The 27,999-nt window shown below is 47.3% G+C and overlaps 10 protein-coding genes and 5 non-coding genes; 6 read left to right on the top strand and 9 right to left on the bottom strand.

The window, feature by feature from the left end:
* CNAG_06230 (hypothetical protein) overlaps positions 1-2,482 on the top strand; it is a 3,279-nt gene extending 797 nt beyond the window's left edge. The window contains exons 1-7 of the mRNA XM_012197830.1: positions 1-781; positions 829-897; positions 946-1,184; positions 1,245-1,371; positions 1,434-1,663; positions 1,739-1,838; positions 1,914-2,482. The exon at positions 1-781 is cut by the window's left edge and continues 797 nt beyond it. Of these exons, the coding sequence (XP_012053220.1) occupies positions 1-781; positions 829-897; positions 946-1,184; positions 1,245-1,371; positions 1,434-1,663; positions 1,739-1,838; positions 1,914-1,979 (1,612 nt within the window). The 3' untranslated portion in view covers positions 1,980-2,482. The remainder of the gene's footprint in view (positions 782-828; positions 898-945; positions 1,185-1,244; positions 1,372-1,433; positions 1,664-1,738; positions 1,839-1,913) is intronic.
* Positions 1,208-1,996, bottom strand: CNAG_13087. Its single transcript, XR_001046318.1, has 2 exons — positions 1,757-1,996; positions 1,208-1,591 (listed from the first exon to the last, which is right to left on the bottom strand). It is a non-coding gene; the product is annotated as a hypothetical RNA (non-coding RNA).
* Positions 2,280-3,761, bottom strand: CNAG_06229 (hypothetical protein). Its single transcript, XM_012197829.1, has 6 exons — positions 3,554-3,761; positions 3,105-3,479; positions 2,868-3,012; positions 2,673-2,771; positions 2,489-2,620; positions 2,280-2,385 (listed from the first exon to the last, which is right to left on the bottom strand). Exons 1-4 carry the CDS (start codon positions 3,680-3,682, stop codon positions 2,722-2,724), a joined length of 699 nt encoding a protein of 232 aa, XP_012053219.1. The 5' UTR covers positions 3,683-3,761; the 3' UTR covers positions 2,280-2,385; positions 2,489-2,620; positions 2,673-2,721.
* A 110-nt stretch (positions 3,762-3,871) lies between these two features.
* On the top strand, positions 3,872-7,420 carry CNAG_06228 (MIF4G/MA4 domain-containing protein). XM_012197663.1 has 12 exons: positions 3,872-4,130; positions 4,198-4,572; positions 4,628-4,803; positions 4,864-5,171; positions 5,224-5,294; positions 5,351-5,770; positions 5,832-5,928; positions 5,990-6,129; positions 6,189-6,463; positions 6,519-6,614; positions 6,671-6,880; positions 6,933-7,420. Exons 1-12 carry the CDS (start codon positions 3,989-3,991, stop codon positions 7,263-7,265), a joined length of 2,643 nt encoding a protein of 880 aa, XP_012053053.1. The 5' UTR covers positions 3,872-3,988; the 3' UTR covers positions 7,266-7,420.
* A 1,341-nt stretch (positions 7,421-8,761) lies between these two features.
* On the top strand, positions 8,762-9,535 carry CNAG_13086. Its single transcript, XR_001046317.1, has 2 exons — positions 8,762-9,037; positions 9,091-9,535. It is a non-coding gene; the product is annotated as a hypothetical RNA (non-coding RNA).
* On the bottom strand, positions 8,789-13,417 carry CNAG_06227 (fanconi-associated nuclease 1). XM_012197662.1 has 11 exons: positions 13,109-13,417; positions 12,959-13,045; positions 11,575-12,912; positions 11,496-11,524; positions 11,352-11,449; positions 11,156-11,286; positions 10,791-11,106; positions 10,352-10,738; positions 10,218-10,296; positions 8,917-10,167; positions 8,789-8,839 (listed from the first exon to the last, which is right to left on the bottom strand). Exons 1-10 carry the CDS (start codon positions 13,257-13,259, stop codon positions 9,838-9,840), a joined length of 2,946 nt encoding a protein of 981 aa, XP_012053052.1. The 5' UTR covers positions 13,260-13,417; the 3' UTR covers positions 8,789-8,839; positions 8,917-9,837.
* A 506-nt stretch (positions 13,418-13,923) lies between these two features.
* On the top strand, positions 13,924-14,805 carry CNAG_06226 (NADH dehydrogenase (ubiquinone) 1 alpha subcomplex 5). XM_012197828.1 has 3 exons: positions 13,924-14,007; positions 14,049-14,336; positions 14,400-14,805. The coding sequence occupies exons 1-3, from the start codon at positions 13,970-13,972 to the stop codon at positions 14,467-14,469; spliced, it is 396 nt and encodes a 131-aa protein (XP_012053218.1). The 5' UTR covers positions 13,924-13,969; the 3' UTR covers positions 14,470-14,805.
* CNAG_06225 (hypothetical protein) lies at positions 14,247-15,371 on the bottom strand (the record flags this gene model as incomplete). XM_012197827.1 has 2 exons in its annotated part: positions 14,247-14,994; positions 15,056-15,371. The coding sequence occupies 2 exons, from the start codon at positions 15,369-15,371 to the stop codon at positions 14,738-14,740; spliced, it is 573 nt and encodes a 190-aa protein (XP_012053217.1). The 3' UTR covers positions 14,247-14,737.
* A 114-nt stretch (positions 15,372-15,485) lies between these two features.
* CNAG_06224 (nuclear movement protein nudC) lies at positions 15,486-16,584 on the bottom strand. XM_012197826.1 has 5 exons: positions 16,409-16,584; positions 16,163-16,275; positions 15,983-16,067; positions 15,888-15,924; positions 15,486-15,821 (listed from the first exon to the last, which is right to left on the bottom strand). The coding sequence occupies exons 1-5, from the start codon at positions 16,500-16,502 to the stop codon at positions 15,560-15,562; spliced, it is 591 nt and encodes a 196-aa protein (XP_012053216.1). The 5' UTR covers positions 16,503-16,584; the 3' UTR covers positions 15,486-15,559.
* Positions 16,585-16,647: 63 nt separating this feature from the next.
* CNAG_06223 (E3 SUMO-protein ligase PIAS1) lies at positions 16,648-20,246 on the top strand. XM_012197825.1 has 8 exons: positions 16,648-16,922; positions 17,003-17,351; positions 17,418-17,712; positions 17,783-18,119; positions 18,184-18,289; positions 18,373-18,440; positions 18,510-18,670; positions 18,733-20,246. Exons 1-8 carry the CDS (start codon positions 16,860-16,862, stop codon positions 19,763-19,765), a joined length of 2,412 nt encoding a protein of 803 aa, XP_012053215.1. The 5' UTR covers positions 16,648-16,859; the 3' UTR covers positions 19,766-20,246.
* Positions 20,247-20,677: 431 nt separating this feature from the next.
* CNAG_06222 (large subunit ribosomal protein L32e) lies at positions 20,678-21,690 on the bottom strand. XM_012197824.1 has 4 exons: positions 21,614-21,690; positions 21,434-21,555; positions 21,003-21,232; positions 20,678-20,931 (listed from the first exon to the last, which is right to left on the bottom strand). Exons 2-4 carry the CDS (start codon positions 21,548-21,550, stop codon positions 20,889-20,891), a joined length of 390 nt encoding a protein of 129 aa, XP_012053214.1. The 5' UTR covers positions 21,551-21,555; positions 21,614-21,690; the 3' UTR covers positions 20,678-20,888.
* Positions 21,691-23,910: 2,220 nt separating this feature from the next.
* CNAG_06221 (diphthamide biosynthesis protein 2) lies at positions 23,911-26,542 on the top strand. XM_012197823.1 has 9 exons: positions 23,911-24,160; positions 24,278-24,399; positions 24,450-24,527; positions 24,573-24,730; positions 24,786-25,018; positions 25,071-25,382; positions 25,437-25,548; positions 25,599-26,266; positions 26,464-26,542. The coding sequence occupies exons 1-8, from the start codon at positions 23,978-23,980 to the stop codon at positions 25,943-25,945; spliced, it is 1,545 nt and encodes a 514-aa protein (XP_012053213.1). The 5' UTR covers positions 23,911-23,977; the 3' UTR covers positions 25,946-26,266; positions 26,464-26,542.
* On the bottom strand, positions 26,072-27,827 carry CNAG_13085. XR_001046365.1 has 3 exons: positions 27,425-27,827; positions 26,621-27,362; positions 26,072-26,531 (listed from the first exon to the last, which is right to left on the bottom strand). It is a non-coding gene; the product is annotated as a hypothetical RNA (non-coding RNA).
* CNAG_10138 lies at positions 26,857-26,975 on the bottom strand. The gene has a single exon. It is a non-coding gene; the product is annotated as a tRNA-Lys (tRNA).
* On the bottom strand, positions 26,985-27,077 carry CNAG_10137. Its single transcript has one exon. It is a non-coding gene; the product is annotated as a tRNA-Tyr (tRNA).
* Positions 27,828-27,999: the final 172 nt, after the last annotated feature.

Raw genomic sequence — 27,999 nt, 5'->3', positions numbered from 1 at the left:
ATCGCCCGCAGGCTCGCTTTCTGGGATGGGGATCGCGTTCCACACTGCGAACCCACTCCCGCCACCGCTGCACGACACACGGCCGCCGAGCGCTTTCCCTCTTCTGCGCTCGTATTCGGACGACCACCGCGAGCGGCAGCAGAACGGGCGGACCCTGGCGTCACATCAAACTAGCTCGGCAGGCGTGCCTGGCTCTGCAGCACCTAGTGCGTCCTCCTCCGGCGGAAACCTGAATCTGCGAGGGGGCGTCCATAGAAACTCGTTCTCGCACTCTTCCCCTGCAGACCGCGCGCCCACCGTCCCCCCCGCGCCGCCCTCGCATTCTTCTAGCGCCGTCCGGCCATCACTGCCCCCGCTCGCTGCGCCCCGCCCTGCCCACGCACAGACCGCCCGCCCCGCGCCCCCGACGAGCTCGTTCGCCATGTCCTCCTCGATCGGCCTGCAGACGAACGAACCGCGCGGCCGGGTTGTGTCCCCGCAGCAGGGCCACCCCGCCGACTCCCCCTCCCCCTCCCCCGCCACGTCCGCCGCCGCGCCGCAGCCCAGCCCGTACGACCCCCCACACCTCGCCGCCGCGCGGAGGAGCGAGAACGGGTACGCGCCGGCGCTGTTCCACCCGCTGACGGGGAAGGAGGCGCAGTACGGCTCCACGCCCACCGTGCACCCCGCCAAGGTGCCGTTCACAGAGAGTGCGGCGTACTGGCTCGCGCTCTACTTTGTCTTCAACCTCGGCCTCACCCTCTTCAACAAGTTTGTCCTCGTTTCCTTCCCCTTCCCCTATGTGAGTGCGCCCCCCCCCGCCCCGTGACCAGTGCTGACCGCGAACAGACACTCACCGGCCTGCATGCCTTGTCCGGCTGTGCCGGCTGCTACATCGCCCTCGAGCGGGGGGCTTTCGTAAGTCGCTCTCCCTCCCGCCTGCGCCCCTACTGACCCGCCGTGGAGACCCCCGCGAGACTGACACGGAAAGAAAACGTCGTCCTTGGCGCCTTCTCGGTGCTGTACACCATCAACATTGCAGTCAGCAACATCAGTCTCCAGCTCGTCACCGTCCCGTTCCACCAGGTCGTGCGCGCGTCCACGCCGCTCTTCACAATCTTCATCTCCTCCATCTTTCTGCGCACCCGCTTCAGTATAATGAAGCTCGTCTCGCTTCTGCCCGTCGTTGCGGGTGTCGGCTTTGCGTGCGTCTACTTTATATTTGCATCCCATTTTCACCCTTGACTCATTGCTGCGGTTTATAGGACATACGGAGACTACTACTTTACCGCATGGGGCCTTATCCTTACCCTCCTGGGAACTTTTCTCGCCGCGCTAAAGACCGTCGTCACCAACCTGATCCAAACAGGCGGTGGCGGCAGACTCAAACTCGTACGTTCCTTCCTCCGCCTCTTCTATTCCATCGTACATCCGCTAAACGAACCCCCCAACAGCACCCCCTCGACCTCCTCATGCGCATGTCCCCCCTCGCATTCATCCAATGCGTAATCTACGGCTGGTACACTGGTGAACTCGAGCGTGTCCGCGCATACGGCGCAACCCAAATGACGTCCACCAAAGCCGTCGCCCTCTTGGTCAATGGCGTGATCGCCTGTGGTTTGAATATCGTCAGTTTTACGGCAAATAAAAAGGCAGGGGCTTTGACGATGACTGTCTCTGCAAAGTACGTCTGACAGTTTGGGAAAATTCAAAAAGGGGCGAGGGCTGATGGGATTTATTTTCTTGATGAACATTGTAGCTGTAAACAAGTACTCACCATCGCACTCGCCGTCGTGCTCTTCAACCTACATATCACCCCTACAAACGGGATTGGCATCTTGCTCACTCTTATCGGTGGTGTAAGTCTTGATTTTCTTTCCTGTTTCTTCATGTTGTGTTTCCATTTACTCAACAAACTGATCGCAACGGAATAGGGATGGTACGGCTACGTAGAGTACAAAGAGAAGAATAAGAAGAGTAAAGTCCTTGACCGGACGTAGAACGTCGGGCCTGGAGGTTTGGATCTTTGGACCCGCGTGAAACAAAATCTCGATGCGGCGCATCCTTGTTATTTTTTCTTTTATTTTTTATCATGGGAAACGGGTAGTCGGACATGGAGAACGCAAAAAAGGGTTTGACCGCTCATTTTTCTCTCTTCATTTCTTGATCGTTTGTTCTTTATTCAATGTTATCATAACCTCTTCTTTCCATTCTTCTATTGGCATTACTTTTTTTTTTTTTTTTTTTTTTTTTCATTATAGACTTTTGTGTTTCTGCTCGCTTCTCGTTTCTTTTTTGATCAGGTCATTATCAGGTTATCATTTCATCTCGTTTCATTAGTATACGACATCTTGCGTATTGTCATGGGAAGATTTAAAAAAAAAACATAGACTTTAAGAAGATTAACTGGATAGGTGTTATAAATGTTATGTGATGGCAGTTGTTGATAGAGACAAACCGTTAGACGCCACTGGATTAATACAACCAGAAATCTCTGCTGTAAACATACCTGGTAGTTCATTTAGTAGTGTCGAACTTGACGCAGGGAAAAATTCCTTTGAATTATCAATTTGAAGACTTGGTTGAAGCAGGCGGGTTATGGGGCCAAGTAAAAAGAAAAAAAAAGTCGCCATTACGAGCACTGCTTGTCAAGCGATAAGAGTTTTTTTTTTAATACAATGATTTTTTCATACGTTACTAGGCAGCATGATTTGACCAATCCAACTTTTGAGCTACGAGCTACTAAAATTTCCGGGGTTCCACACCCTCTGGCGGTCTCACCGGTGTTGTCTCTAGAAATATAGACCCGCAACGTCAGCACGAAGATATCCTCTCCTCACTTATACCAATCCAATCCAAGAAAAAAAAATGTAGATCAAAACACTTACGTTTCCCGATAGATGACCAGTCGGTACTCAGAGTAGTCCCTCCACTCTCTGTAAAGCTCTTGATCATCGCGCGTTTAGTATCTTCATCTGCGTTTCCGTAAATCTGGGCAAAAAACTTTTGTAAAGCAGCGTCTCCTCCTGCATTCTATAACGGTCAACGAGATTGAAGAGTGATTAGTCAGTATCACAGTTCGCGGGGTAGGGGCGACATGCGGAGAAGGCGTAGGGGCGACGTACAGGATCAGAAGGGTCTGGTTCTTCGTCATCATCTACAATCTTATCCCAATTCTTCTTCTTCTTCTCCCTCTCCTGTCCTGTTGCTTCGCCCATTGCCGCGTCCGTCTTTAACCCAGATGTCGACTCAGATCCAGATACAGATCTAGATGTTTCAGCTTCAGGTACCTGTTGTTGTTGCGGAAGAACAACAGCTCCTTTTCCCTCCCCAGCCAGCAAAGACGGCCAGGTCATCCCTCCAGCTTTCGCCAGTTTGAGCTCAATCTTGGTGCCGAGGACACGGTACGTGCTGCCCGGGGAAAGAGCGGAGGCGAGAGGTTGGAGGGTTATACGCTCTTCTTCTGTGGATGGCGCAAGTGCTGGAAGGGTGATGATTACCTAGCGTCTCGTTGGATAAGTCAGCGTTCATAAATGGCCGGCAAGTTTAGAGAAAGAGTTGATGAAGAGCTCACAAAGTCTGTGCCGAATTCGACCTTGACATCGTCCCTTACTTTGTCGTACCCTTTAATGTACAGAGCAAGGATAAGCTCGTTGGGAGTTTGGTAGAAATCGTATCGAGGAATAGGAATGTCTTTAACCATATTCTTACCCGGTTGATTAACTACAAATGTTGACGAAAACGTACGTGTATACAACCTTACAAAATGAACAGAACTTGCTAGATCACCTGCCTTCTCCAAAGTGATGGAAAGAGGACATGACAAAGTAGTGACGTCAAAGGTTTTAAATGCGGAGATTAAGGTTATCTCCCGTCCCTCCACCAGTCATTGCCACCAAGGAAAAGTTCAAAATCGAACGAAAACAACAAATGAAAATATCGTAAGAACCTCTTGAGGATCGAGGGACCTAGTCAGCAGCTCGCTCAGCTATCTCTATACACGTATACAATGGCTCCATTTGGAGGACATGGAAGCTCTGGAAGAGGACGTGGTGGATTTCGGGGGGGAAGAGGTGGAAGAGGAGGGAGAGTAGGGTATGGAGGACCTCAATTGCCGACATCTCTTCTTGAACAAGTTGATGCCAAGTATGGTGAGGACTCGTTCTTTTTCTACGATAAACGTGTCTATAGAAAGGCTGATACATAGATATTATGAAGGATCGGGGGGAAAGAGAGATATAACTAGGAAAGAAAAACGAAAAGTCGCTCGAGATGACCGTAAAGGGCCTGCTCAGACTCAAAAGACAAGAAGACGACAGCCACCAAGCGATGAGGACGAGGAGCAGGAAGAAGGTGAAGCTGAGCAGCCGCCTTTAAAAAAATCAAAGCCCTCCAAAGACCAACCTGCATCGAGTTCGGGAAAGTCCAATTCTGAAAAGAAGGAGAAGAAGAAGAAGCTTCCAGAGTTGACACTTCCCGAGGAGAGTGTGGGTGGGGATCTGGAAGACAGGGAGATTGAATGGTTGGAGTATATGCTGAGGAAAGAAAAGGGCAAGTCTAAGGGTGAGGATGATCTTGATGATGGTCTCGATGGTAAGTGTAGCCGTTGTTCCTTGGATAAATTGTAGAAACTGATTGTGGTTGCTAGATTTGTTAAACTTTGCCGAAGCTTTTGAGCGTGGTGGGAAAGGAGTGAACAAGCAGATTTTGGATGATGAAGATGATGAAGGAATATTTGACTTTGGAGAGGAAAATGAAGATGATGCGGAAGAAGAATCCGAGGAAGATCAAGACGAAGGCGATGATGAAGATAACGAGACTGATGTGAGTTGGACATTGCCGACATGGATTTCCAAAGGATATGCTTACCTATATATAAATTAGCTCGACGAGGACGAAGAAGAAGAGTTCATGGGGTTCAGTGATCAAGGCGATCAGGAGGAGGAGGGGGATGTTTCAGAGGAAGAGGATGCATCCCCGGCCCAAGAGAAGCATCAGACCAGACCCGACAACGAAGAACCATCAGTATCTTTAAATCCTGCTCCTTCATCCTCAACAGACGCTTCGGCACCTACCAAGTACATTCCTCCGCACCTCCGAGCCGCTCAATTAGAGGAAAAAGCGAAAGGGAATAAGGAAAAGGCAGAGGAGAAAATACGACTTGAGAGAAAGGCGCAGGGTTTGCTCAATAGGTATGTCCCGATATATTGTAAAGGGGCAAATCAACTTACTCCTGTTTCACAGATTGAGTGAGCAGAATATTGAGTCCATACTGACCGAGCTTGAAACGCTCTATAGGAATCACAGTAGAAATGGTATGTCATCCCTCAATCTATGTCAGACAGCATAATTGATGGTAAAATGATCGCAGATGTCACCACCGCTCTTACCGACCTCATCATTCAAATGATCTCCAATAAAGCCAACCTTCTCGACTCCTTTGTCGTTCTCTACGCCACTCTGGTCGGCGCTCTTCATCGAGTGATTGGTATGGAGTTTGGAGCTCACTTCATCCACACCTTGATTACAAAATACAGCGGTCTTCAGAACCATTCATCATCGAGCGCCGAAGGTCAACAATCGACAACTATCCAAGCTACGATTTACGAGACCCCTGATGCAGGCAAAGAGTCTCTTAATTTGCTCACCCTCATTGCAGAACTGTACAACGCCCAAGTTGTCGGATCTCGGCTGATCTACGATTTGGTCAGAGGCTTCTTAGAGGGCGAAGGGAAAGAAGGAGAGGTCATGGGGGAGAGGGAAGTAGAAGGGTTGCTGAAGATTCTGAGATGTAAGTCATACTAGGCCCCTATGTCGAAAATGAATTGTTTGCTGATGTACGGATGTCGTAGGTTCGGGAGCTCAGCTGAGAACAGATGACCCCGCGAGTTTGAAGGATATTGTCAATCTTGTACAGGAGAAGACCAAGGGCAAGGAGAAGACTATGACGTGAGTACAATCCTCTTCTCTTCCGTCATAATAGTGGGCTGATCAGTCGCGATTATGACAGCGCTCGTGCTCGTTTCATGGTGGAAACTCTAACCAACGTCAAGAATGGCAAGGTCAAGTCCTCTGCTGCTTCCGAAGCAGGGAACGATGCTGCTCAACGGATGAAGAAGTTCTTATCCGGATTAGGCCGTAAACGAAGATGTCAGTTCTTCTTGCATCATATTCACGTCAGAAGAAGTGCTAAAAGTAACTATCTATAGTACTTGCATATGAGCCCCTCCGAGTCTCCCTCTCTGACCTGTTGTCAGCCGATAAAAAGGGTAAATGGTGGCTTGTCGGTGCTGGCTGGTCTGGTAATCCTCTCCTGGAACTGGAACAACAACGTGAACAAGGCAAGTCGTCAGGAAAGACGGAGAAAAACGGAAAGAAAAAGGAAGAGAAGGATAGTGAGGCAGCATTGCTAGAGTTGGCCAGAAACCAGGGGATGAACACAGACGTCAGAAGAGGAGTGTTCGTGGTGCTGATGACCAGCGAAGTGAGTGATTACATTATCCATGGACGTGTAGAAAGGAATACTAACATGGTGTTAGGATTATGTGCACGCCTGTGATAGGTTGAGTATGTTCAAACTGAGTGATGTTCAACAGCGAGAATTTGTGAGAGTGGCCCTCCATTGTTGTGGCCTCGTACGTGCAAGCTCTCTATCCGCCTGGCCTTTTGCTTACTTGTATGTAATTCGCAGGAAGCAACCTATAACCCATACTATACTCTGATCCTCAGCCATCTGTGTGCGAACTCTTACGATCACCGCTTCACGTTTCAATACGCTTTATGGGACTTCATGCGTGAGCTGGAGAGTGGATCAAAGGTCAGCAAAGAGAAAGTTGGAAATGTCGCGAGGGCTGTGGGGTATGTTGTGGCTCGAGGAGGATTGAGTTTGACTGTTTTTAAGGCGAGCTCGTTCATCTATCACTGCTCTTCAATTGCGCTGACAGGCGGAGCAGGCGGTTGATTTCACATCCCTTTCCAAACCACTCATTAAATTCCTTATCACTGTCCTGGTACATCTTGCCATAGCGCTCCAGACCGTGTCTCCCATCTTTACGCTTCCTAAATCATATGAACTTGCTCGTAACTTTGATGATGAGGTCATTCAAGAGAGATTTGAACAGGTGCTCAGTAATACTGAGCTTGCTGGTGGTTGGCTGTGGGTGTTGGATAGGGAAATGAAGGATGGGAAGAACTGGGAAGAAGAAGTTACGGGAGAAAGGGAAAGGGTGGTTGTGAAGAAAAGCTTGGAGATTGCTCAGAATGTGCTGAGAGCAGCTGCGCTATAGGCAGCCACGTCCATCAGCTTAGGGAGTGAATGTTTGTAGCACCGCCTAGTTAGTAGATGCGCATGTACGTATCATGGTTGAACCGGGCGTCTATATCCTAAAAGCTGTCGCAATTGCAGTTATCCTTCATTTGTTGGCGAGGAAGCCGAATCCCCTATACAGTACATAGACATGTCCATAGATTCGTTGTCACGACAGTATGCAAGAGTTGCATTCTCCGGCCTCTGCAACCGGGGCGACTGGCTATCATTCCACCTTGTCCCCAGCGTAACCAAACAACCTCCACCTCAGACGACCGCGATTTACCGCCCGACTCTTGCAACTTGCAACAAAATAGCTTCGGCTTGCCTCTTCTTTCTTTTCGCCTGGTCAGCATCCCCCGACACTTGGTCCGTGTTCATTCGACTCCGGTCCGACAGCCCCGTCCCCACCATGAGTTAGCAACATCTTTATTCGGAGAGAGGTGAGTAAGAAGAAGGAAGGGAAGGTATATAAGAAGATAGCCTTTCGAAGTTCTCATAGTCCTCAGAATATCAAGACTGTTGTCCTTTCTCATTACCTTGTCTCCGCGCATTTTTCCTTTTAAATCGCTTCAGTCAGCCCTTAGTCCAGCTCCGCTCTTCCAGGCCCTGGCTATTCCTTCCTCTAAGTCCAGCTCCTGTTCCATCTGCCTGGCAATTCTTCCATCCGGCTCTGCTAAGCGCAAATCTTTATCATCATTCTGGTGAAAGGTAATGAAGGGTGATCCAACTGGGAAGGGAAGGATTGAGGAGGTTGAGGTTTAAGGTTCCGAGGCATGGAAAGGAAGTTTTTCCATAGACATTTTTTATAGATATATAGTAAATGTTTTGTTCCTTCTTTCTTTCCTCATGCAACGTAGAAACTTATTCTTGACACATTCGTTGAGTTCTACATCATCCGAGTTGAGCGCCGGGAAGCTACGCTGACTGACGTGATGCCCGTGACATTCGTCTTGTTCGTAGTGCGAGTCCGCTGGACGGATGGCAAAGGAAAAAAGGTATATAAGCCTGAGTTGATAGATTTTGTTACCAAGTGACGACCTGCCATCTATTCTTCAATCTTCTTTGACTACGACTTCTACTCTCCTCACGCAACCACCTACTACTTCGAAGTCCTTCCTCTAGCTCCAGGGCAACTTAGCAGTAGGATATGCTCACATTCACAAATCGAGCGAATCGATCAACCACATACATCCAAGTGGCAGGAGACGTTTGATTACATGTCCTCAAGATGCGGCCATCAGTTGTAAAGACGGTGAAGTCCCTTAATGCTCATCACGTGTCACGACTTCAGAAGACAAATCACAGGCGAAGAACTGGCTGGCAAACGTGGCTTTCATTCGACATCATTTTGACGTCAGAAGCAATTGACATCAAGTTCATCTCAGAAACTGAACGCCGTCGCATGCCGTCATGCATCGGCTTCATCGATGGAACTGAGATTGTCTTGCGTCGAGTATCATGTTTCGCGTCAAATACCATCAATTGGACGCGAAAAGGCGGCTAAGATGCAAGGAGAAGTATAATTGTCAGAGTAATCGCAGTATGGATCACCTGATGAGATTTAAAAACGCTTAGGTTCAGCTTCTCGTCTGCGGCTGCCAAGGACCAGATGGCCCAAGATCTCTCACATTCCCAAAAAATCCTGATGAATTCTTCTCTTCGAGGGAATTTGTGTTGAACGATGCTGCTGTAAATTCATCACAGTCATATCTCTACCCAATCGCGAGAGAGTGGAGGCATGTTCCCATTGTCGGATCCAAGTTATTTCCCACCAGAACTTCAGCTGACTCATCTCGTTTCAGGCTTACCTCAATCATAAACGTGCCAAAGCTCAAGTGATGATTGAGGAAACTCTTGGTATCCTCAAAAATAGTGGCAAATCCTACAACGCTCTCATTCTACTTGCCATACAAGAAACGAATGAGGCTGCCTGATCACTTAAGCTTGCATAATTCTCCATAACCTTTTGGTTGAGACAAGGAAGGCCTCGCTGATTAAGTTTGAGGGGGCCCAAGTGGTGAATATTCGTGAAAGGGCCGCTGAAACCGGCGACGAAGCAGCAAATAGAACAGGAGGGATGAAGTCCTTGCGTAAATGACCGGAGATGAACTTTGAAGACATCCCGAGTTTGGTACGTTTCAATCAAAACTTCTACAAATTTCGTCTAAAAACAGCCTAAAACGCGGGAAAAGCTGTTGGCCAAGCGCTTATGCGCTTGGAATGCGAACTGTAAAAGATGAGATGTGCATGCAGAAAGATATAATAAAGACATCACCTGTTTTTCCTGACAGATTCGCAAACTATTATTGCCTGCCCGAGTTTTAGAGCTGCCATCGCTTTGATCTGATTGATGAGGACTGACTCCTTTATTGTCCTGACTGGAACTCCACAACTCACCAACATCTAAATACTACCGGGCCTTTCTATTCCTTCCTTCTCTTCTTTCCGTCAACATGGCAGTCGGAGATAAGATTACAAATAGAATCGGCAGGCCACGCCATATGGTAAAGTTTCTTATCCGCCATGGCTAGACTTCCATTATGATCCAATTACTCCAACCTTCCCTCCCTCCTCTCTATACCGCTTTCAAACCGCATTTCGTCTCTCCTCTCCCATCCGTCATCTTCCTCATCTAGCTCTACCACATCGTCGGCTTTGACATACTCGCCTTCGTCTGTCTTCACGTATGCCGATGCAGTTGACGTTGCTGACCGTCTCTTGAGCCGTTTTACTTCAGTAGAATTGGAACTGGTATTCAATGCCGGAGAGGTTTTGCGCTTCTTCTCCAAGGACTGGAGTTGCGCAGCGGTAGGTGAGACTGCCTTGACTCGGCATACTTCAACTTGAATACCTGATGAAAGCAGCACATCGATCCAGATCTACAGATAAGATGTCAACACTATTGCCATTTAGACATTGTAAGACGCACCTTTTGGGTTTCAGACAGACTATCCCCAGGTCCTTTGACTTCTACAAACCTGGCATCTTTCGTCTCTGGATTCCAGACACTTTAAGGAATCGCGTTAACGACATCTCAATACATTGAGATATTCTGAAACTTACATCAGATCTGGCACTCCGCTCGCTCGATGCCTGTACTCCTCAGCCAGCATTCTACACACTCCGCTTAACGCCTTTCCACCCAAACACTCCAAAATCTCCTCCAAATCCTCCTTCTCATATCCCCAATCCACTCCCACGGCCCAAGTACCTCTTGGTCGCTCTCGATCGTCAACCTCCCTCAACAACTCGAGTGCTCGTTTTGTTTTGCTTATTTCAGATAGCCGGTCCTCAAGTAGTTTTCTGCGGGAGGGTGCAAATGTGTCCTCGCCGAGATCGAGTGGGGCGGTTTGATAGGACGTTTCGAATGCTCCTGGAAAGGGGTGGAAGAGGACTGGCCAGATAAGGAGGGTGAAGAGAGTCGTGAGGATGGAAGATTCAGAGTGATACCTATAAAATACATGAACACTTGCACGAAAAGGGAGTAGAAGGCCGGGCTCACCCTTTATAACCCTTCTTCCCCCACCACTCCAACACCCATTGTTCAACGCCTATTTCCCCTTCCTTCCCCATCCACAAACTCTTGCCAACCAATTTGTCCTTTCCCCCTGTCCCTTCGCCGTCTTCTTCCTCTTTAGTCACAGACCCAAACCAAGGTTTCGCTCTGACCGCACCTCTGTTTTCTGGTAACCTCACTGCGTTGAGTTCACGAGTCTCACAAATAAGCAATGAAGCATAAGAGATATGCCGTTCGTCTGACGGGAGATTGAGCTTGTTCTCTAGTCTTGTAAGACGTCGAGAAAGCGCAGGTCGGTAGACTGTAATATTGTTAGCTACTTGTAGAGATTAAGCTTAAGAAGGTCTTACTCAGATGAGTAGCTTCGTCCAATAGCCCGTCTATACACACTTGGGTAGCCTCCCGTAGCTTTTCTTCTTTCTCGGCCGGCGAGGAATTATAGTGATTCATCAGAACTAAGGCTAAGCGGTTGTACCATGCTCTGCGCTTTTTGTCAGGTTTGTTTTTGGCAGGTTTGTCTGAAATAAGTCTGATACAGAAACATACCCTCGTTTACCACGTCTCCATCGCCGTTGGGCAAGGAGAGCGCGAAGAACCATACACTCGTTATCATATTCATGAAGTATACCTAGAGCCTCCGCGCCCTAGTATTCGTAAGCACATGTTTGAACAAATGGGAGTCGAACTCACTTTGTACACTATTCTGGTAAGAACATGGCCTGCTCTATTTGTTAGAATCAAGGAACAGAACATGATGATTAAAACTTACCAATTTGGAACCGATCGCCAACAAGACCGCCTTCCTCTTTACTCACATCCACTTCCTTGCCCTTATCCCCGTCAACCATCTCTTTCCAAACATCCCACGTCCCTTCCCAAATCTTCCTCACAACCTTGGCCCCTTCCTTCCTATTCACCCACCCCGTACCGGATATTGAGCCCGGAATGGGTGCAGCATTTGGAGTCTTGCGCGCCTGGTCCCACGTCTCCCCTAAAGCTTCAGTGACAGTCGCTTCCCAGACTACTGCCCTTTCCCAGACTAATAATTCATCTCGGTCTTCCCAGATCTTTGATCGTGTTGGCAGTCCGTAATTGGGATATCGCCTTTTATTTGATGTGACAAGGATGGAGGGAAGCATGAGACTTGCGGTATCTGAGGCGATTGGAGGAGTGCGGGAGAAGATGAGGTTAACTCGGGAAATGAGTGAATGGAGGGACGGTGTGAGGCGGATGGCTGAACCACCGAATGAAGACAGCATTTGAGTCGTCAGTAACGACTCCGAAGTTTGCGTGGGTCTCGGAGCAAAAGAGAGGGTTGTCTGCTTTCCTTGTTCTTGAACAGGGGCAGTAGCTTTGCCTTTCATTGGTGCAAATCCTAACACGGTCTGTTGCTTCGCTATGTTCCTCAATGCATTCAACGTGGACTCCCGAGTCAATAAGGATGAAGCAGCAAGTTTGCGGCTTTTGGCGACTTTTCGAAGTTGGTCGAGCGACATGCAAGTCATGAGATCGTCTAATGAGATTGACTTTTCGTCTTCGGCAAGAAAGGACACTGGTGGAGGTGATTCTGGTGTCAAGGAAAACACCATAGATGGTGTTGTTGGAATCCCGCTCGACTGTCTTGATACAGTACGCGTGGAAACAAACGTTGAAACTGATTCAGATCTCTTTCTCTCTGCTGGCAAACTATCGCCCTCATCATCTGAATCAACACTGACCCTTCCGACTTTGAACGCCCAGTAGCTTTCTTTGAGTGCAGCAGCCAGCTCAGGATCGGCCCTCTCCTGAACTTCCGTCAGCCCGGACGGTGAATCTGCCCATGGTTTATTCTCCCAAAGCGCGTTTGCAGGCCGCTTTCCCTCAGCTTTCGCGGACAATGACGATGGTCCAGGTCTAGAAGAACTTGCAATAGGAGCCCCTGGGAGAGGATCTGGGTCAGAGTTTACAATATCCTTTGGTACTGCCAAACGTCGAGCGAGGGTCTTCATAGCCATTTTTATTCCTTCCTCTCCGATTTCGGACGAGTATGACGCGACCAATGAGGTGTAGGTGTGGACTCGCGAAGGACGACGAAGCAATAAACGGGTAAGGAGATAGCGGGGTTCATCTGCTTGAACGTAAGTACTCTTCTGGACATGATATTTTGGACTTACAGGGCAAGTCGAGAATGTAATTCAGCACCCATATTTCTCTCTGAGTAAACAGGTACGATTCTCGATCGAGCACCGTCTTAATCATTTCTGCGTTTGTTATCACATTATACAGCTGAATGTGGAAGTAGTTACAATGATATATAGACTAACCATCGAACAGCCTTACATACATAGACACTTCTCCCTCTTCTCCGTCATTGCCGACCCTGTCATTGAGCTTTAATGAGCCTGGAAAAGACAATCCTTGTTCATTGCGCGGCGTCGGAACCAGGAATGAGGGCGGCGGAGGAGACGAGTCCATATTTTCTCACTGCCACCGTTTGCGTATACAAATCATAGGGCGAAATATGGTTCGCTCTTGATCGACTGTTAAGAAGATAATTTGTGAGGAGATTGAGATACATAGACTCAAAACTCCAACGAATATTTTGTGGAAATGGACGCGACGCGCAAGGTGACATCAACCGACGGACGGACGCGTAAGTAAAAGATTGTGCATTTCCAAACCTACTGAGTTTTGTCCCGATCTTTGTGGGTTCGTGACCTTGACAGTCAATGAACACGCCTTACACGGGCTGCAGCGACATAAATTGTTTCTTTTTTACAGCACTCATGCATAACATAATAGACCGGAGACTGGGGCCATATAATATCCAGGTATTACCAAAAAGAACCACCTTCTTACAAGGAAGAGGTCCGTGTCTATAGCGTTTCTGCGTTTTCTGCTATTATGAGCTTCTACCAGTCACTACGGCGTTGACTCAAATCCTGCAATAATACTTAAAAAGGCCTTGTAGGAATATTAATGACCATCTTGTGCATGTTGTTTGCAACTCCTCTACGTAACCCGAAGGTGAGTATCATTTTATGCGAGACATTCATATTAGAAAACAGCTGTTACATAATCTCAGTAAGCCATATTACGTAATATTATTTCGCCCAATAAGCTGTTCGAGATTGAGCGACATCGCTATCCTCTCCACAAAACTATATTTTCACGACAGATCAAACATGTTCAGAGCAAGTCGCGTAGTTCTCTCCGCCATCAGGTGAGTATCACTCTAACAGATTCCTAACTGACACATATTAGGCCGTTAAAAGCCAGCACAAACATCACTGGTCTCGCAGTCCACCCTGACCCTTTGCCGGCTCTCACGTCAATCTACACTTCGACCCTCAGCTCACTTTCCCAACTTCCTGCTGCGTCTGTCTACAGGCAAGCCGCCGAAGCGCTCACCAAGCACCGACTGGCCATTGTTGAAAAGGCCCAGGGAGACGTTGAGAAGGTGGAGAACGAATTGGGATCGATTGTCGAGATTGTTATCGAGGAGGCGAAGAGTGAGGAGGGTTTGGTTGTGAAGATGAAGGACTGGAAGTCGTGAGTTTAGTGGCATTGTATTGCTTGGTGTGAAAGAGACTGTGCTGATTGGGTGAGGCGCAGTTGGGAAGGGCTCGTGGAGGAACCTCATCCGGGACAATGGCGATACTTCGAGCCTTTGAGCGACGAATAGACTTTTTTGGAGACGATAATGGGAGAACGTTTGATGCATACTGCATAGGGCTCATATCATCAGGTGGCTAGAATTCGGCGTGGTAGTTCTTGAGGAACCTCTCGCCAATGAGCTTCACAATCCTTAGGTCCGCTCCTCGTTCAAGTGCTAAACCATCGTAGATGACTTTCAAAATCCGCGACATCGATTCTACAGGATGTTCTCGCCGTATCCCTTTCTTATCCGTATTTACCCACTCCCCTATCCGGCCCCAAGATACTCAAGCGACTCATCCATGGTATCTAATCCTAAACGGCTCATCTGACTTTACCTTCAACTCCACATCATCTGCCAACCTCCCATGAAACGTTGTCGTGTCTGTTCTGTCATTGCCACTATCGCTCCCACTACTACTATCGCTGGAGCTGAATGAGGGAGTGGGATCGGAGGTATCACTACTTGTATCGCTCGTAGACATCAAGGGTGCAGGATTATCTTCCGAACCCGTTTCTGCCGCTAATGTTGACGCTGAAGATGGTTCTGTTTCTGATAACGACGGTGAGTGACTGCTCGTCCCGCTATCCGCATTCTGAGACAGGAGACGAACCTGTGGATGAAGGAGAAGACGGCTTTTTTGATCGTGATGATTTGGGTTCACCATCTTTCTTCTTTGTTTCCTCCTTATTATCTCGCTCTTTTTTGTCTTTCTCCTTCTTTTTGTCTTTTTCCTTCTCTCTCTCTCTCTCTCTCTTGGATTCATTACTCTTTGATTTCGGCTTTGATGCCGAAGCCGACGACGGCCTAGGGTCAGGTCCCGAGGAAAGTGAAGGGGCAGGAGCCGAAGGCGAGGCACTGGCGATGATAAGGCCAAAAGCAATAAAGACGATGAGGATAGCTTCACTAAGTGCCTTTTCTAAGTACATTTTCCCATCTCCCCGCAATGGTTATTGGTCATGTAACTACGATATCGCGTAGCGCATGTTCAAGATTCCAATGATATTCAGATATTTTTTTTAATAGGAGTAAATGAAAGGAAGGCTCGTTACACTTTCCGTTTGCATGAAAGGAAGTCACAAAGCTATGCTGCATACCGTACTTGCACTTGGTACCTTTAACCAATCTTCGCTTTACTAAAGTCCATCTCCGGGTGTTCCGCCATAAACTTCTTCATCACTTCTTCCCTCTTCCTTTCATCAACTGTCGGTTTACCCAATGCTTTTTGTTGGTTATCCCACATCATCTTCTCTACCATCCCCCTCGTCTTGGGGTCCAGGTCAGAAAGGGACGAAGGAGTAGGGTTGATCTTGGTGGTGTCAATAGTTGGGTGGTGGGTGAGGATGTGAGGCCACCACTGAGGAGTGCCGATATGGAATCTTTCGGGAAGGGAAGTGGGGGCTTAGTTGATAGGTGTGCCTTACGAGACGAGGCGAATAACTTACGAGAGTTTGTCGAGCTCAATAGTTAGTGTATCATCATCTGTCATATTTGTCAACCTCTGCACAATGCTTAACTTCTGTTTGAGGGGAATACGTACCAATTGTCCAGGAAGAATCGTCCACTACTATATCGTTATACAGCTCGCCTTCCAATATGGATGAAGGGGAAGACTTGAGCTTCACCTAAAACGGGATGTTCAATGAGCTCTTTTACCTTGGATATCATATTATCACCATCGTAAGATATTGGAGGTACTAGAGCGAACTGAAATACCTACTTTTAACTTTCGCTTCCCGATATCAACCTCGAGGTCTTTACTTCTTGTTCCTTTAGGTAAAGGGACAGTCACCGTTGCTGTAGCAAGTTCTTGTGTCCAGGAGTACGGTAGTTCTGGAACACAATACATATCATTAGATGGGACGTCAGCATGTGGTAAATGGTTGATATACAATTACGCTTTTCGCATCAAAACACCGCTGGTCTTCGACCTAAACCACTTGGCCCAAGAAGTGTAATAACTCACCAGCCTGCTGCTTCTTCTCCTTCTCACGCTGCTGTTGGTCATGCGCGTCTCTCTCCCCTTTGGACATTTCCTCGTAAGTCTTCCCTTCTGTCATTGTTAAGATTGTATGTATGCATGTGGATAAACGGTTGGGAACTACTTTTGATGATGATAGGGTTGAGGTCAAGTTGTTGTGGCGGGATCAAATTTCCCCTTACCTTCGTGCTCTGTTGGTGCTTAATGAACGAAGCCAACATCGAACGAGCCGTGTTTCTTCAGTTTTTTTACTCTCATAATCAGAATAACATCCACGGGAGGCTGCCTCTAGAGGTATACCTACCCCAACATTGGGTTTGACCTATATTCGAAATTAAAGCAGCAAAACCCAGACGATCGGCCCGACAGACCAACTAACAGTCGCGACGATTTTGAACGGAAGACATTCTATAAGGAGAACATTTCGAAAGATATAATGTTGAGACATACTGGCACTTACAGAGCACCTGTCCGTAAGACTGACTGGTCAGGCTTTGATGTTCGTACTCTTGTTCATGCCTATATTCCTGCAAGCGCTAATGACGAGCCTGGTGACTATCTGGAAATCACTGTCAATAGGAATTTCTCCGCTTATGGATTCCAAGTCATACCGTCCCGCAACTCCGGTCATTTGCTTCTGCTCTAGTAACATATGGAAGACGCGATCCCTTTATGCGTTCCGGCGATCGAAAAGCCGATGTCATTCAGAAGATCCAGGAAGCGTTCATGGCCCTCAAAGCCAGGATGGATCTCGATGCCTATGTCGAAGCGAGGTATCACTGTGAAGTGGCCGTTGGGGGAGGATGGGATCCATTTCCTAGGACGAACACAACAATACTGATTCCCCCTGCGCCGCCTATACGTACCCATCCATCTGTTCAGCCGCCGCCACCGCCTACATTTGGGGGTGTTCCGCGGTGGAGTAGTGGTGAGTCCTTCTTGTGGCATTGGAAGGTGTCGCGAAAGCTGATAAACTCTAAAAAATGTGCTGCAGGTGTAAACAGTAGTAGCTCAGGCCTGAATGGATACAGATCAACACCAGGATCTGGCTCTAATTCTGTTGGGTATGGCAATACCTCAGCTCACGCTGCTCCATCGACTCCCAGCCACGGTCCGCAACATGCTTTACAAGACTGGAAAATTAACCCACTGTGGAAACCGCTTCGGGCCATCACATCTATGGAAACGCTGCCTGATATTAGCGCCAATGAAAGTCATAGCACCTATCGGACGAAACGGACACAATTTGTCCTACCCAACGATGTTATTGAAAAGCTCAAAGCGTCTAGGTATATTCCCTCCCCCTTACTCCTTGCCTACTGCTACTCATGTCCTGGTCAGCTGATCGTTAGCCTAAAGGGAATCCCCTCAAACGCCACCGCATTACTCACTCCGCCTCTTCTGTACTTCCTCTGATCATTATCGCCCTACATCCGTACACGCCCGTCACATACCTCCCTCTACCAACATCCCTATTGAATATCCTGGTAATCCCGAAGTATCCATCGACGGCACAATATTGCCGTTTAAAGAGAAAGGTCTGAGAGGGAAGGCTGGAAGTGCCCCGCCTTTTGATTTAGATAAGCCGATCAACGTGGCGGTTGGAGGGCGGGTGGCGCTGGTACCAGGAAGATTAATAGGTGTAAATGTTGGGCATCGAGGGCCGACGACAGGAAAGAACAAGTCTCAGTCCAAGGTCTGTTGTATTCCTTTTTCTCGCTGGATGCTGGGCAGCTGAATGATTGGGATGACTTCTGTAGAGGTTTTTCTTCCAGATTGTCCTTGCCGAAATGACAACAAAAGAAGAACTGCTTGAAAAACTGAATAAGCTGGAACCAACAAAAGCAGAAGATGCAATAGAACAATGTATGTTCCTTTCATGTTTAGTGATTAGGAAGACAAGCATTGATAGGAAGGAGCAATGCTAATGTACTGTTTCGCTCTCGTAGTGAGGAAGAAACAAGAAGATGATGATGATATTGTGGCTGGTACAGCATCGATGTCTCTGAAAGATCCTGTACGTTCATTTTTCACCTTCACATCATGCCAAAAGGCTGACCAGCTCCTCTTTCGCTTTATGAAATAGCTTTCATACATGCGTATGATACGACCTATCCGCTCTTCAAAATGTAGTCATATCCAATGCTTTGACGCTACTTGGTGGATAGAAAGTAATGCTGTGCACCCACAATGGCTCTGTCCGCATTGTAGCAAAGAGCTTAGATTTGATGATCTGATTGTTGATGGGTGCGTCCTCGTTTTCCCTCCTCCACTTGGATCGTAAGCTGACCACTTGTTCTCCGTTCTAGATACGTGATGGACATTCTCAAGGCTGTCCCAGATACGGTCGACGATGTTATCCTTGAACCCACAGGCGAATGGCACACCGAAGATAACAAATACGGTACCGCATCTTGGCTCGCCTCACATGTGAAACCATCATCAGCTACCGCGGCGGTATCAACACCAGTTGCATCTTCGGCGCTTGCCTCTTTTAGCTCGGAGATCGAGACAAAACCGTCTGTTTGTGATATGAATGATACTAGCAGCGGCGATGGTGCGAACCGAGGGGGAGCGGGTCTGAAACGAAAAGTGGTGCAAGTCATCGATTCGGATGACGAAGGAGACGGTACCCCTGCCAAATCGAGTGTCCCACCAGCAGGCCGCATAACAGGGCTGGGATCGTCATCCTCAGTCGGTGGATCAAGAACAGGAGCGTCAACTCCTATCATTGATTTGACTTTATCTGATTCAGATGACGAGACGGACGAGGAGACTGGATCAGCAACCAGTTCGAGAGGTCCCCCGGCTCCGATACAGGTACCGAGAACATCAATAGCAGCAAGCGCGATTGTCTCACCGAAACGACCGGTGAGCGCTGCTTGGACCAATTTTCATTCATCGCGCGAGACTACTTCCAATGTTATTCGCTCGCCGTCGACAAGTTCCTGGCCCGGTCTTTCTACTGCTGGAATAGGAGGAGTAAGTGGTAGATCCAGTCCTTTGAGTAACATCAACGGTCAAACCTCCGCTTCCGCTTCTGGCTCTGCTACCACATCTCATCTACAGCCGCCGTCAGACCAGTACCCTCCCATCTCCCCTCCTCATATTTCCGGCCCACCTCCACAGACCACAGTCACATCCCCGCGAATAGCAGGTCTACCACCACCATCACACATATTTCCATCATCTCCGTCCCCCGCATCTATTGCCCCTGCCGCGCCACCGCCTCATGTCCCTCCTGTCCGAGCTTTTTCAAGGCCGGGCTGGGTTAACCCGTTAGGGCCGAGTTCGAGTAGCGAAATTTCAAGCTCGACCTATGCATCGGCGACGCCGCCATAGGATAATAGAGGACGCGAGAGAGAGAGCTCGGGGTCTACGTATTGAAGGTGGCAGACAAAGTGTCGCGGATATAAGAATGGAATTGTTTAAGGGGAGCACAGCGAGTAGGAAGATAAGATGTGGTCAAAATGTATCAAATATATTTGGTGCTTTAGATGGCTATAGAAATCAACATGAGGAAGGGGAATCTGGGTACAAGATCAATCTGGGTACAAGATCATCGGAAGTAAAGAAACGAAGTAAGAGATAAGGCAGATCCAGATATCGTTTTCAACCAAACCATTTAAACGTTTCTTTTGTCAGTTTTTAGGGTTTTAATCAAAAGCAACTCTGCCCAAGAGTTTCCAGTATTTTTCGTGTATTTGTGATATGTAACGTATTTTCGGATATTGAAAGGTAAGGTAGGTAAATAACCGGCCAATCTGGGCAATATGGCGACATAATCCGATGATGGCGAACGCGTGATCCTCAATAATACCAGGTCCTCTCGCACGTTAGGGACGCGTAAACTGCAGATGTATGAATGGACGGCACAAGAGACAGTATCATTTAGCCGTTGTTCTGCAGTTAGCAAGCTGACTTAGTTATTAGCAAACGTGAATAGAATCGGGGCATCAAAGTCTGTGAACTCGACTTCTTTCTTGAAGCCCCAATATGATTGTGCTCCACAGTTTAGGAACAATGAGAGGACGTCGAAAGCAGATTGCTGAAAGTCCATTGGACGTCGTAGTTCATTCGCCTAAGCTGCTTCTTACATCACAGATTGGCCTTCGGGCAACCTCTTGAGGAAAATTCCACTGTTGAGAACAGCATGAGACAAACAAGCGATGGAAGGCTTTCCGTTGTGTCGAAGTCTCTCCATATTACGTGTACAGTGTTGGGAAAGAGGTCGTGGGAAGTGAAATGACAAAGGGTGTGTTGAGCAGCGTGAAATCTTTTGCTATGGCCCTGCCGGCACCCATAATTCATCACCATCATTGTTGCGTTTAGTTTTCAAATGGGTGTTCTGTCAGTCCTTATAAATTATCCCTTAAGAGCGCCGCTAGCTTGAGTGCTGTCTGTTTCCGATATCCAATAGTCATGCAAATCATACATCGCCCATATCCTAACCCAGTTGACCAAATTAAGCCTCCTCGGTCCTGAGCTTGGCAGCAGGGTTGGTGACCCTGCGATACCGGGAAAATGTCAGTTCCAATCCACAGAACATCGAAAAATGCGAAGTCAAAAGAACACTCACTTAACACCCAAAACCTTAGCCCTAGCGATGATCTCGACCCTCTTCTTGCTGCTCACGCCGTGGGCAATGGAAGCGGCGTACTTGCCAGAGTGCATGAGCAAAAGCTCGAGCTCGGAAAGGTTGTGGACGAGGAGCTCCTTGTGGCCGGAGGGGAGGAGGTGACGGGTCTTCTGGTTGGAACCGTAACCAATCTTGGGCATAGGAATCTGGCCCTTGAACCTTCGTCGAACCTGCGAGACAGCGTTGTATCAGTGTCGAGTCCTATTTCCCAATATCACCGCCGTATCGAACATCGTCTTCGCTTTCTGCTTGTTCCTCCTCTCCAACCCGCAACCTTAAAACATTCGTCTCCCATAGCATCTTCCTTCTCCCTCTTTTGTCCCATAATTTCCAACACAGCCGTTCTTCCATAATTAACGCCCAATACTCACCCTGTTGTCAATACCCTTGGGCTTCCTCCAGCTCTCCTTGACACCGTGGTACCTGTCAGACTGGTGCCTCTTGAAGTGCTTTGTGCGCTTCTTGACAATGGGGATGTGGGCGGGCATTTTTGCTGCAATGAGTCCTGTGGTCAGACGTTTTGCAGGTATGAAGAAATAGAGTATACGCACAAAGAGCTTGACGGTTGAAGTTTTAGACGGGTTCGCGCAAAACTGATCAATTCCAAACCCAGCCCCGGAGACTCGCGGCGAATGCGGCGTTATGGACTCGAGAGAAGAGATATTTGCAAGATGTGGCGACACACTGTATGGGAAAGAATTTGAACCCGTCGGCGTTAAAACAAGCTTTATTTATCTCCGATTTATTCGGTGCAATGTGCCCGTCGGGATCCCTTACGGTGATTTACGTCATTCTTATGATCGCTGGTTCTTTTTTATATAGCTTCACTTTCGTTATGACTCGTTCGTTTGACTGTTCACTGACAGAACCAAAGGTACCACCGTATTGTTACATATGACATATGAAAAGCAGTTACAGGGTGAATTAATGATCGTGCATGTATCGGCTGTTATTGGTATGAATCGACAAGGCCTTATTCAATCAGCGGATTGACTGGCAGTATAATGAGGGCGGTCGACAGAGTAGTCCAAATAATTAGCAACGTAGAGGAAAGGCTAGGGCTTGACACAAGCCTCTCGACTGACATTGGCCAGAGTCCTACTCGGTAAGGACCTCCCTAACATTACTTTTTGCATTCAAACACGGCTTGATGTCCGTCGAAGGGTGCGTCGAGCTTAAGGAAAGGCATGTATCTCGGTCACTGTCTGTCTGCCTGATACCGATCTTTCGATATTTCCCTTTAGACTGATTGAAGTCTATCATCTTACTACTTCTTACGAATTCCTATTTGTAATAGTGTATCTGCAAACTGTGGAAGTTCGGCGGACAACTGGATATCTAAAGTTGATAAGAGTAATGCTCGTGAGGGCCGTTGACGACTAGGGAGTTGAATGAGGTATCTATTTGCACTTTGTCAACTTGCAAACTATGTATTAAATGGTTTCCTCTGTGTTTAGCCACTCGTTTTCGCTATTAGGAAGCACTTTACTCACATTCCAATGGCATCAGATTGGCCAAAATGCGAAATATTCATCCGATGATGCCTCATCGCCATGATTTCGAATCTTATGACGATGGTTTTCTTTGTTAAGCATGAAAATCATCTGCTTACGGTCGACTGCGTTCTCCTCCAAAATTTTGACAAGCCAATCTCCGAGTGGAGGGCCTAACGTCAACTGGAATGAAGTACAACAGATTGTAGATAGATGGCATGTAAATTTTCACTTAGTCTACCAAATTCAATGATACGCCGTTCGTGTATTATTGTCGAATGATCCGATATGTGCTGATTGCATTGCCATACGTGGTCGTGACAGTTCCGTTGCAACTCGCAATGTTATTGGAATCAATGTACGAATTGGTCTTCTAGTAATCACCAAGGTTATTAACTGAGGTAGTATTGAACTGTCAGGACCATATTCTGAATACAATTCTAACAGGAGCAGGGTTATCAGTAGCAGCATACGATACATAAGGAATCGCAAAGACGGACCATTATTACCGTTTGCTCCTTTCAGCAATTAGGGCGTCTTAATGGGGAAAATATGAAGGAGTAAAAAAGGCACTGACGCCTTCTGCCGATGAACGGTCCGTAGACCGACGAATAGGGCCAAATATTTCGTCGTCGTGTAAGCGTGTGAGCATGGGAGATTTGAAACAATACGCTGTGCAATCCCAAATCTTACACCAGAGTTATTTCCATGGCCAACAGTTGGCCGTGGACCGAAGGCTGTGTGAATAGAGGTTGAATGGCAGCTCTGCCTTCTGAACTGACTGTGGTCGCGTCAGGTAGAAAGCCGAGAGGCAACTAACTCTAAACTAAACAGGGCCCGTTTGCACATAAATGATGCATGATGACCTTAGGAGCATGCTTTTTGGGTCTCAATCGCAAGCTGTGAGCTTCATCAAACAAGTCACCGTCCTTGATTACAGACCTACTACTGGAGATTTAGTAAATCAGACGGCGGAAAGAACTTGCTTGGAATGCCGAATGGGGGATTTCGATGGCAATTTAGACAGATGTTCTTCCCTTAAGTACATACTGATCGGCTGCTGGTGCATGTCCATAATTTTATAAAAGATACAATTGAAAAGGTAAAGAGAAGCAGAAAAAAATCAGAGAAGTGACTGAGGCGAGCTCCCCGGCTCTTGCGTCCGGCGCTGAAAGCGTGCGTGGCAGCGACTAGACGGACGGAACGAGAGTCGTCAAGCAGCAGGAGGAGCCCCGGCGGGCGGCAGGCCCGAAATACATACTATTTATTATCAGTCACGGAACCAAATATGTCAAGTGGTGGAGATAGGAGGCTTGAAGCCCTCCACCACGGAATCAAATTGATTAATACTTTCGCAAAGTTGCCTCCCATCCATGTATTTCGAGCATCTACTCAACACCTTACAACAGCTAGAACAACAATATGTCGGACGCATTTTCAACACCGGCAGACCACGCTCTGTCCCATCCTGAACTGGAAGAGATCTTGGAGAATGCCCAAGCCGGGCCATCTAGCATGGGAGATGGGGCGGAAGGAATGAGCATAGAAGAAGCTTTCGAAGTGAGCGAGACTGTCAGGAGAGTGCTTGAGTCGGGTTATAAAACTGTAAGTAGTGAGACATCTATACGAAAGAGTCATTTTTCCAGGAACATCAGCATTTGATGTTTGCAACGGAAAAGAGAATGTTATGACAAAAACATAGCTGACAAATGCCTCTTACAGATTGGCTTACAATTCCCCGATGAACTCTTGCCGTCTTCAGTCTCCGTCTATCGGGCCATCCAGACTCGCATAGCGCACACCGGGGCTCAGGCATACGTGCTTGCCGACAGCACGTACGGGAAGTCAGTCGTTTCCAGCATAGTAACTTGGAATGGGGCTAACACTATCGAAGCTGTTGTCCGGATGTCTTGAGTTGTCTTCATCTCCCAGCCGATTTCTTAGTACATTATGGACATGCTTGTCTCACTCCGTAAGCTAGGTTGGGTCCCTTCGAGTCTGCAAGCTGATGAAACAGAACGGACGCTCTCCCTGTTCACTACGTCTTTCCCCGGCAAAAGCTAGACGTCAAGCAAGCTATGGGGTCACTGTTAGCAGCGAGCAAGAAAGAACTAGATGATGACGGCAAGAAGGGTATAGTGGTTGTGTGGGATGTGTCATATGATTGGCTAACGAGTGAGTTTTTAATTATTTTCGTCCATCTCTACGAAGTGGTCTAATGGAAGTACAGATGATATCAGGGATACATTTTCTCAGGAATCATCTCTCCCGATCAGTTTTGCCTCGATTCAAAAGCCTACTCTTGCCCCACAGAAGGGACTCAAGGATGAAAAGGGTAAGGCATCTGCTCTCAGGAGCGTAGAACCACCTCAGGGATTGGAAATGAATGATTGTGTCTTATGGTATATTGGTGAAGAGGGAAGATCCTGTATGAATCTGCAGATGACACATGTCAACAATCCTGTGAGCATATCCTCAACCCATTATAGATACTGCATATCTGACGACTCAACAGCTCTTCGTCTACTCACCTTCTTCCCAGTCTGTATCGCCTCTCAACCGCACCACTTCTCGTCTTCTCTCACGCCGTCTTTTCGCTCTCCATCAAGCGCTATCCGCCGATGTATTCGGCCTTATTGTTTCCAACATCGGTCTCGCGTCTTCCAAGCCCCTCCTTGCACAACTGAGAGAGGATCTGAAAAGAGCAAAAAAGAAGAGTTACACCCTGAGCGTAGGTAGGCTGAACCCTGCAAAGCTTGCAAACTTTGCAGAGATAGAATGTTTCGTGCTGGTTGGTTGCGCTGAAGGTGGTGTTGTTGACTCGAAGGTGTGTTTTCTTTCGTCTACCAGAAGTAAGAAGCTGACGATTTTGCTGATGTAGGATTTTTTGAGACCTATCATTACACCTTGGGAATTGGAGTTGGCACTCCAAGGCCCAGAGCACGTATGGGCACCGGAGAATTGGACTTTGGACCTGGGTACAGTTCTCGAATGTGAGATTCATTCTGCTTTTATTGTGCATATGCTGACACCCATCAATTAGATGCCCAAGAGCGTGAAATAAAGACCAAGCAAGCTTCTTCAACCACTGACAGTGACGACGATTCACTCGAATTTTCACTTATTACCGGAACGATGCGAACAAAGAAGCGTTTTGGCTTTGGAAACAGCACCCACACTTTAGACAGCAACAATCTATTGGAAGACGGTGTGCAAGACCTGACCCTGCGTAATCAAAACTTCTCATTGTCCAAGCTTGAATCGGCCGGAAGTACTTTTTTGGCGTCAAGAGAATTCCAAGGATTAGAACCAAGGTATGGAATGGACGAGCCTAGTGTTTTGGAGCAAGGGAGGAGTGGGGTCGCGAGAGGCTATACAGAGGAGAAGTAGACGAGTCCTTTTGGATGTGCCATCGAAGAGCGTTTTGAGGATAATTAAGTGTACCTCTCGGCATTACATTATATTGCATTTTGTTAACAATGTACTACTTATATCAAATTCTGTAGCTATCACTTCTGGGACGATTCGCGATGTTCCTATATAACATCTGTATGGCTGCATTCGCTCTTCAATCAACCAATCTTTCTTCCTTCGGACTTTAACCTAACCTCTGGGCTTCATTATTCTACGCATCCTTCGACACCGTATCAAGTTGCCAATAATTATCTTTTAAATTACCATACTCCGTTTCTAATGCAGGTTTCTGTCGATGTAAGTCAATCATTCAACCTCCTGAAGGATATTCCTTGCATGTTTTTGGAAGGAGCGAAGTACTGTGCCTTCGATAGACTGAGGGCAGCTACTTGAAGTTTGGTAAGCTACGAAAGGCATGAGTGATATATTACACTCTATGTTAGTTGTTCAATTGAGCAGAAGGCTAATTCCCTATATTCTGACGGTATTGGCAGATGTTTGATTGGGCGGGGTAGAATGATTTATGATTGTGTCGTGAGGTTGTCGACTCAATCCGAATCTACTGAGCAGGCATAAGTGTCCGGGTTGCCAAAGCCCCAGATATTTAATAAGCGAAGGCACAGCAGGTCAAGAAATGGATAATAAACTGACGTGCTAACTAATTTTATCTTCGCCCATCTTCTTTCTCCAATTCTCCCATCCACGTCAAGGGTGAAAGGATTATTCGCCGAATATGAATATGCTACCTTGATATACATGAAATCAAGAACTTGAGAAGGTGTGGCAAAACTTTCAAGCCATATTTCTTGTCATTGTGGGGCGGTGAGACCGATATATAAGAGATAGCAAAATAACGCAGTAAGAAGATAGAAAAGATATATATAAAAAGCCTCCGGCGGGGCTCGAACCCGCAACCGCACGATGACGAAGGAATGATTGATGGCCCATAACCGGCTCAAGCAGACTCGTTAAGAGTCGTGCGCGCTACCGATTGCGCCACGGGGGCAAATTTGAATCTCCCCGGTGCGAGTCGAACGCACGACTTTCAGATGTGATTTTGGAAACCAATTACAGTCTGACGCTCTAAACCACACTAAACTACGGAGAGTTCGAATGAAAGCTTACTTCTTGCGTGCACTTGATGCTTTTTATAGCCGCAGGCGTTAGTTTTTTGTCGATTTGCTGTAGAAAGATTTGATGTGAACAGATCGTAAGATACCTCGAGAAAAAGTCTCATCACTATCTCTAGTAGGAAATATCGATGGATTGTACCTTTTTCGTGGATTCCTGCTGATCATTTCTCTCTACTTTTTTCCCACTCCTGATAATAAGAGAATAGAAGAACCATACAACGGAGTTCGATGATCTCCGGGCATCTAGGATCCTAAAGGCACTAAGTATGACGTCAACCAATGATCTACGGGACGATCGTCGAGGGCAGGGAGCTGGACAAACCTGTTTAGCTACCTTTTTACTTCATAACGGGAATGTTCTTTGCAAATTCAAAAGTAATTTAAGACCTTGTGGATGGTGGTTGTGATGATGACGTTGTGCCCTGCTGAGCATTAGGCACGGAGATCATCACCTCGATCGACACTTTGTAGATTTTCTGCCGATCTGCTGCTGGTTCTCTGTCATCTGCTGTCAGTCGCGACGATCTTCATCCTCACACATTTAAGTGCTAAGTGATAAGCCTAGTCGAGTCGAGAAGACGAACCAGTCTCGGGCCCGGCTTCTAATTATATTTAATTTAGTTACTAGACTCTTCTTTAGCGTGTAGGATACGGTTCATATAGAGAAGACAGTAGTCGGCAAGAACAGAAGAAGGAAGACGCAGCTAAAAAAATCAATAACCGAGAGTTGAATCTCTTCATCAGATGCTCAGAAATGAACGCGAGGACAACGATCCAAGACATCCACGAGCTGTCTGCAATTTTAATTTGAAATATTCCCTTCGAATTCCAGACATCCGTCGAGAAGCAGAGCCCTTCTTTCAGGACTTGAACTCATTTACAATTAAAATACTGTAT

This window comes from Cryptococcus neoformans, chromosome 12 (assembly GCF_000149245.1).
Source record: "Cryptococcus neoformans var. grubii H99 chromosome 12, complete sequence".
Lineage (NCBI taxonomy): Eukaryota > Fungi > Basidiomycota > Tremellomycetes > Tremellales > Cryptococcaceae > Cryptococcus > Cryptococcus neoformans.
This window is presented reverse-complemented; position numbering and strand designations above follow the sequence as displayed.

Bases quoted from the DNA above. Each gene is read 5' to 3' on its own strand.
- CNAG_06229 (XM_012197829.1), bottom strand. From the start codon at position 3,682: ATGGTTAAAGACATTCCTATTCCTCGATACGATTTCTACCAAACTCCC. The intron at 3,480-3,553 runs GTGAGCTCTTCA...ACGAGACGCTAG, and splicing joins TCGAATTCGGCACAGACTTT to GTAATCATCACCCTTCCAGC. The intron at 3,013-3,104 runs GTACGTCGCCCC...TGACCGTTATAG, and splicing joins AACCAGACCCTTCTGATCCT to AATGCAGGAGGAGACGCTGC.
- CNAG_06228 (XM_012197663.1), top strand. From the start codon at position 3,989: ATGGCTCCATTTGGAGGACATGGAAGCTCTGGAAGAGGACGTGGTGGA. The intron at 4,131-4,197 runs GTGAGGACTCGT...GATATTATGAAG, and splicing joins ACAAGTTGATGCCAAGTATG to GATCGGGGGGAAAGAGAGAT. The intron at 5,929-5,989 runs GTGAGTACAATC...CGATTATGACAG, and splicing joins GGCAAGGAGAAGACTATGAC to CGCTCGTGCTCGTTTCATGG.
- CNAG_06227 (XM_012197662.1), bottom strand. From the start codon at position 13,259: ATGGACTCGTCTCCTCCGCCGCCCTCATTCCTGGTTCCGACGCCGCGC. The intron at 11,450-11,495 runs GTGAGTTCGACT...TACGAATACTAG, and splicing joins TTACCAGAATAGTGTACAAA to GGCGCGGAGGCTCTAGGTAT. The intron at 10,739-10,790 runs GTGAGCCCGGCC...TGTATTTTATAG, and splicing joins GGGAAGAAGGGTTATAAAGG to GTATCACTCTGAATCTTCCA.
- CNAG_06226 (XM_012197828.1), top strand. From the start codon at position 13,970: ATGTTCAGAGCAAGTCGCGTAGTTCTCTCCGCCATCAG. The intron at 14,008-14,048 runs GTGAGTATCACT...GACACATATTAG, and splicing joins GTAGTTCTCTCCGCCATCAG to GCCGTTAAAAGCCAGCACAA. The intron at 14,337-14,399 runs GTGAGTTTAGTG...GGTGAGGCGCAG, and splicing joins AAGATGAAGGACTGGAAGTC to TTGGGAAGGGCTCGTGGAGG.
- CNAG_06224 (XM_012197826.1), bottom strand. From the start codon at position 16,502: ATGACAGAAGGGAAGACTTACGAGGAAATGTCCAAAGGGGAGAGAGAC. The intron at 15,925-15,982 runs GTACGTATTCCC...CAAATATGACAG, and splicing joins CGATTCTTCCTGGACAATTG to ATGATGATACACTAACTATT. The intron at 15,822-15,887 runs GTAAGTTATTCG...CCTTCCCGAAAG, and splicing joins ATTGAGCTCGACAAACTCTC to ATTCCATATCGGCACTCCTC.
- CNAG_06223 (XM_012197825.1), top strand. From the start codon at position 16,860: ATGTTGAGACATACTGGCACTTACAGAGCACCTGTCCGTAAGACTGAC. The intron at 18,120-18,183 runs GTCTGTTGTATT...TGACTTCTGTAG, and splicing joins AGAACAAGTCTCAGTCCAAG to AGGTTTTTCTTCCAGATTGT. The intron at 18,671-18,732 runs GTGCGTCCTCGT...TCTCCGTTCTAG, and splicing joins GATGATCTGATTGTTGATGG to ATACGTGATGGACATTCTCA.
- CNAG_06222 (XM_012197824.1), bottom strand. From the start codon at position 21,550: ATGCCCGCCCACATCCCCATTGTCAAGAAGCGCACAAAGCACTTCAAG. The intron at 21,233-21,433 runs GTGAGTATTGGG...GCTGTCTCGCAG, and splicing joins CCAAGGGTATTGACAACAGG to GTTCGACGAAGGTTCAAGGG. The intron at 20,932-21,002 runs GTGAGTGTTCTT...CCGGTATCGCAG, and splicing joins GCTAAGGTTTTGGGTGTTAA to GGTCACCAACCCTGCTGCCA.
- CNAG_06221 (XM_012197823.1), top strand. From the start codon at position 23,978: ATGTCGGACGCATTTTCAACACCGGCAGACCACGCTCTGTCCCATCCT. The intron at 24,161-24,277 runs GTAAGTAGTGAG...TGCCTCTTACAG, and splicing joins TTGAGTCGGGTTATAAAACT to ATTGGCTTACAATTCCCCGA. The intron at 24,731-24,785 runs GTGAGTTTTTAA...ATGGAAGTACAG, and splicing joins GTCATATGATTGGCTAACGA to ATGATATCAGGGATACATTT.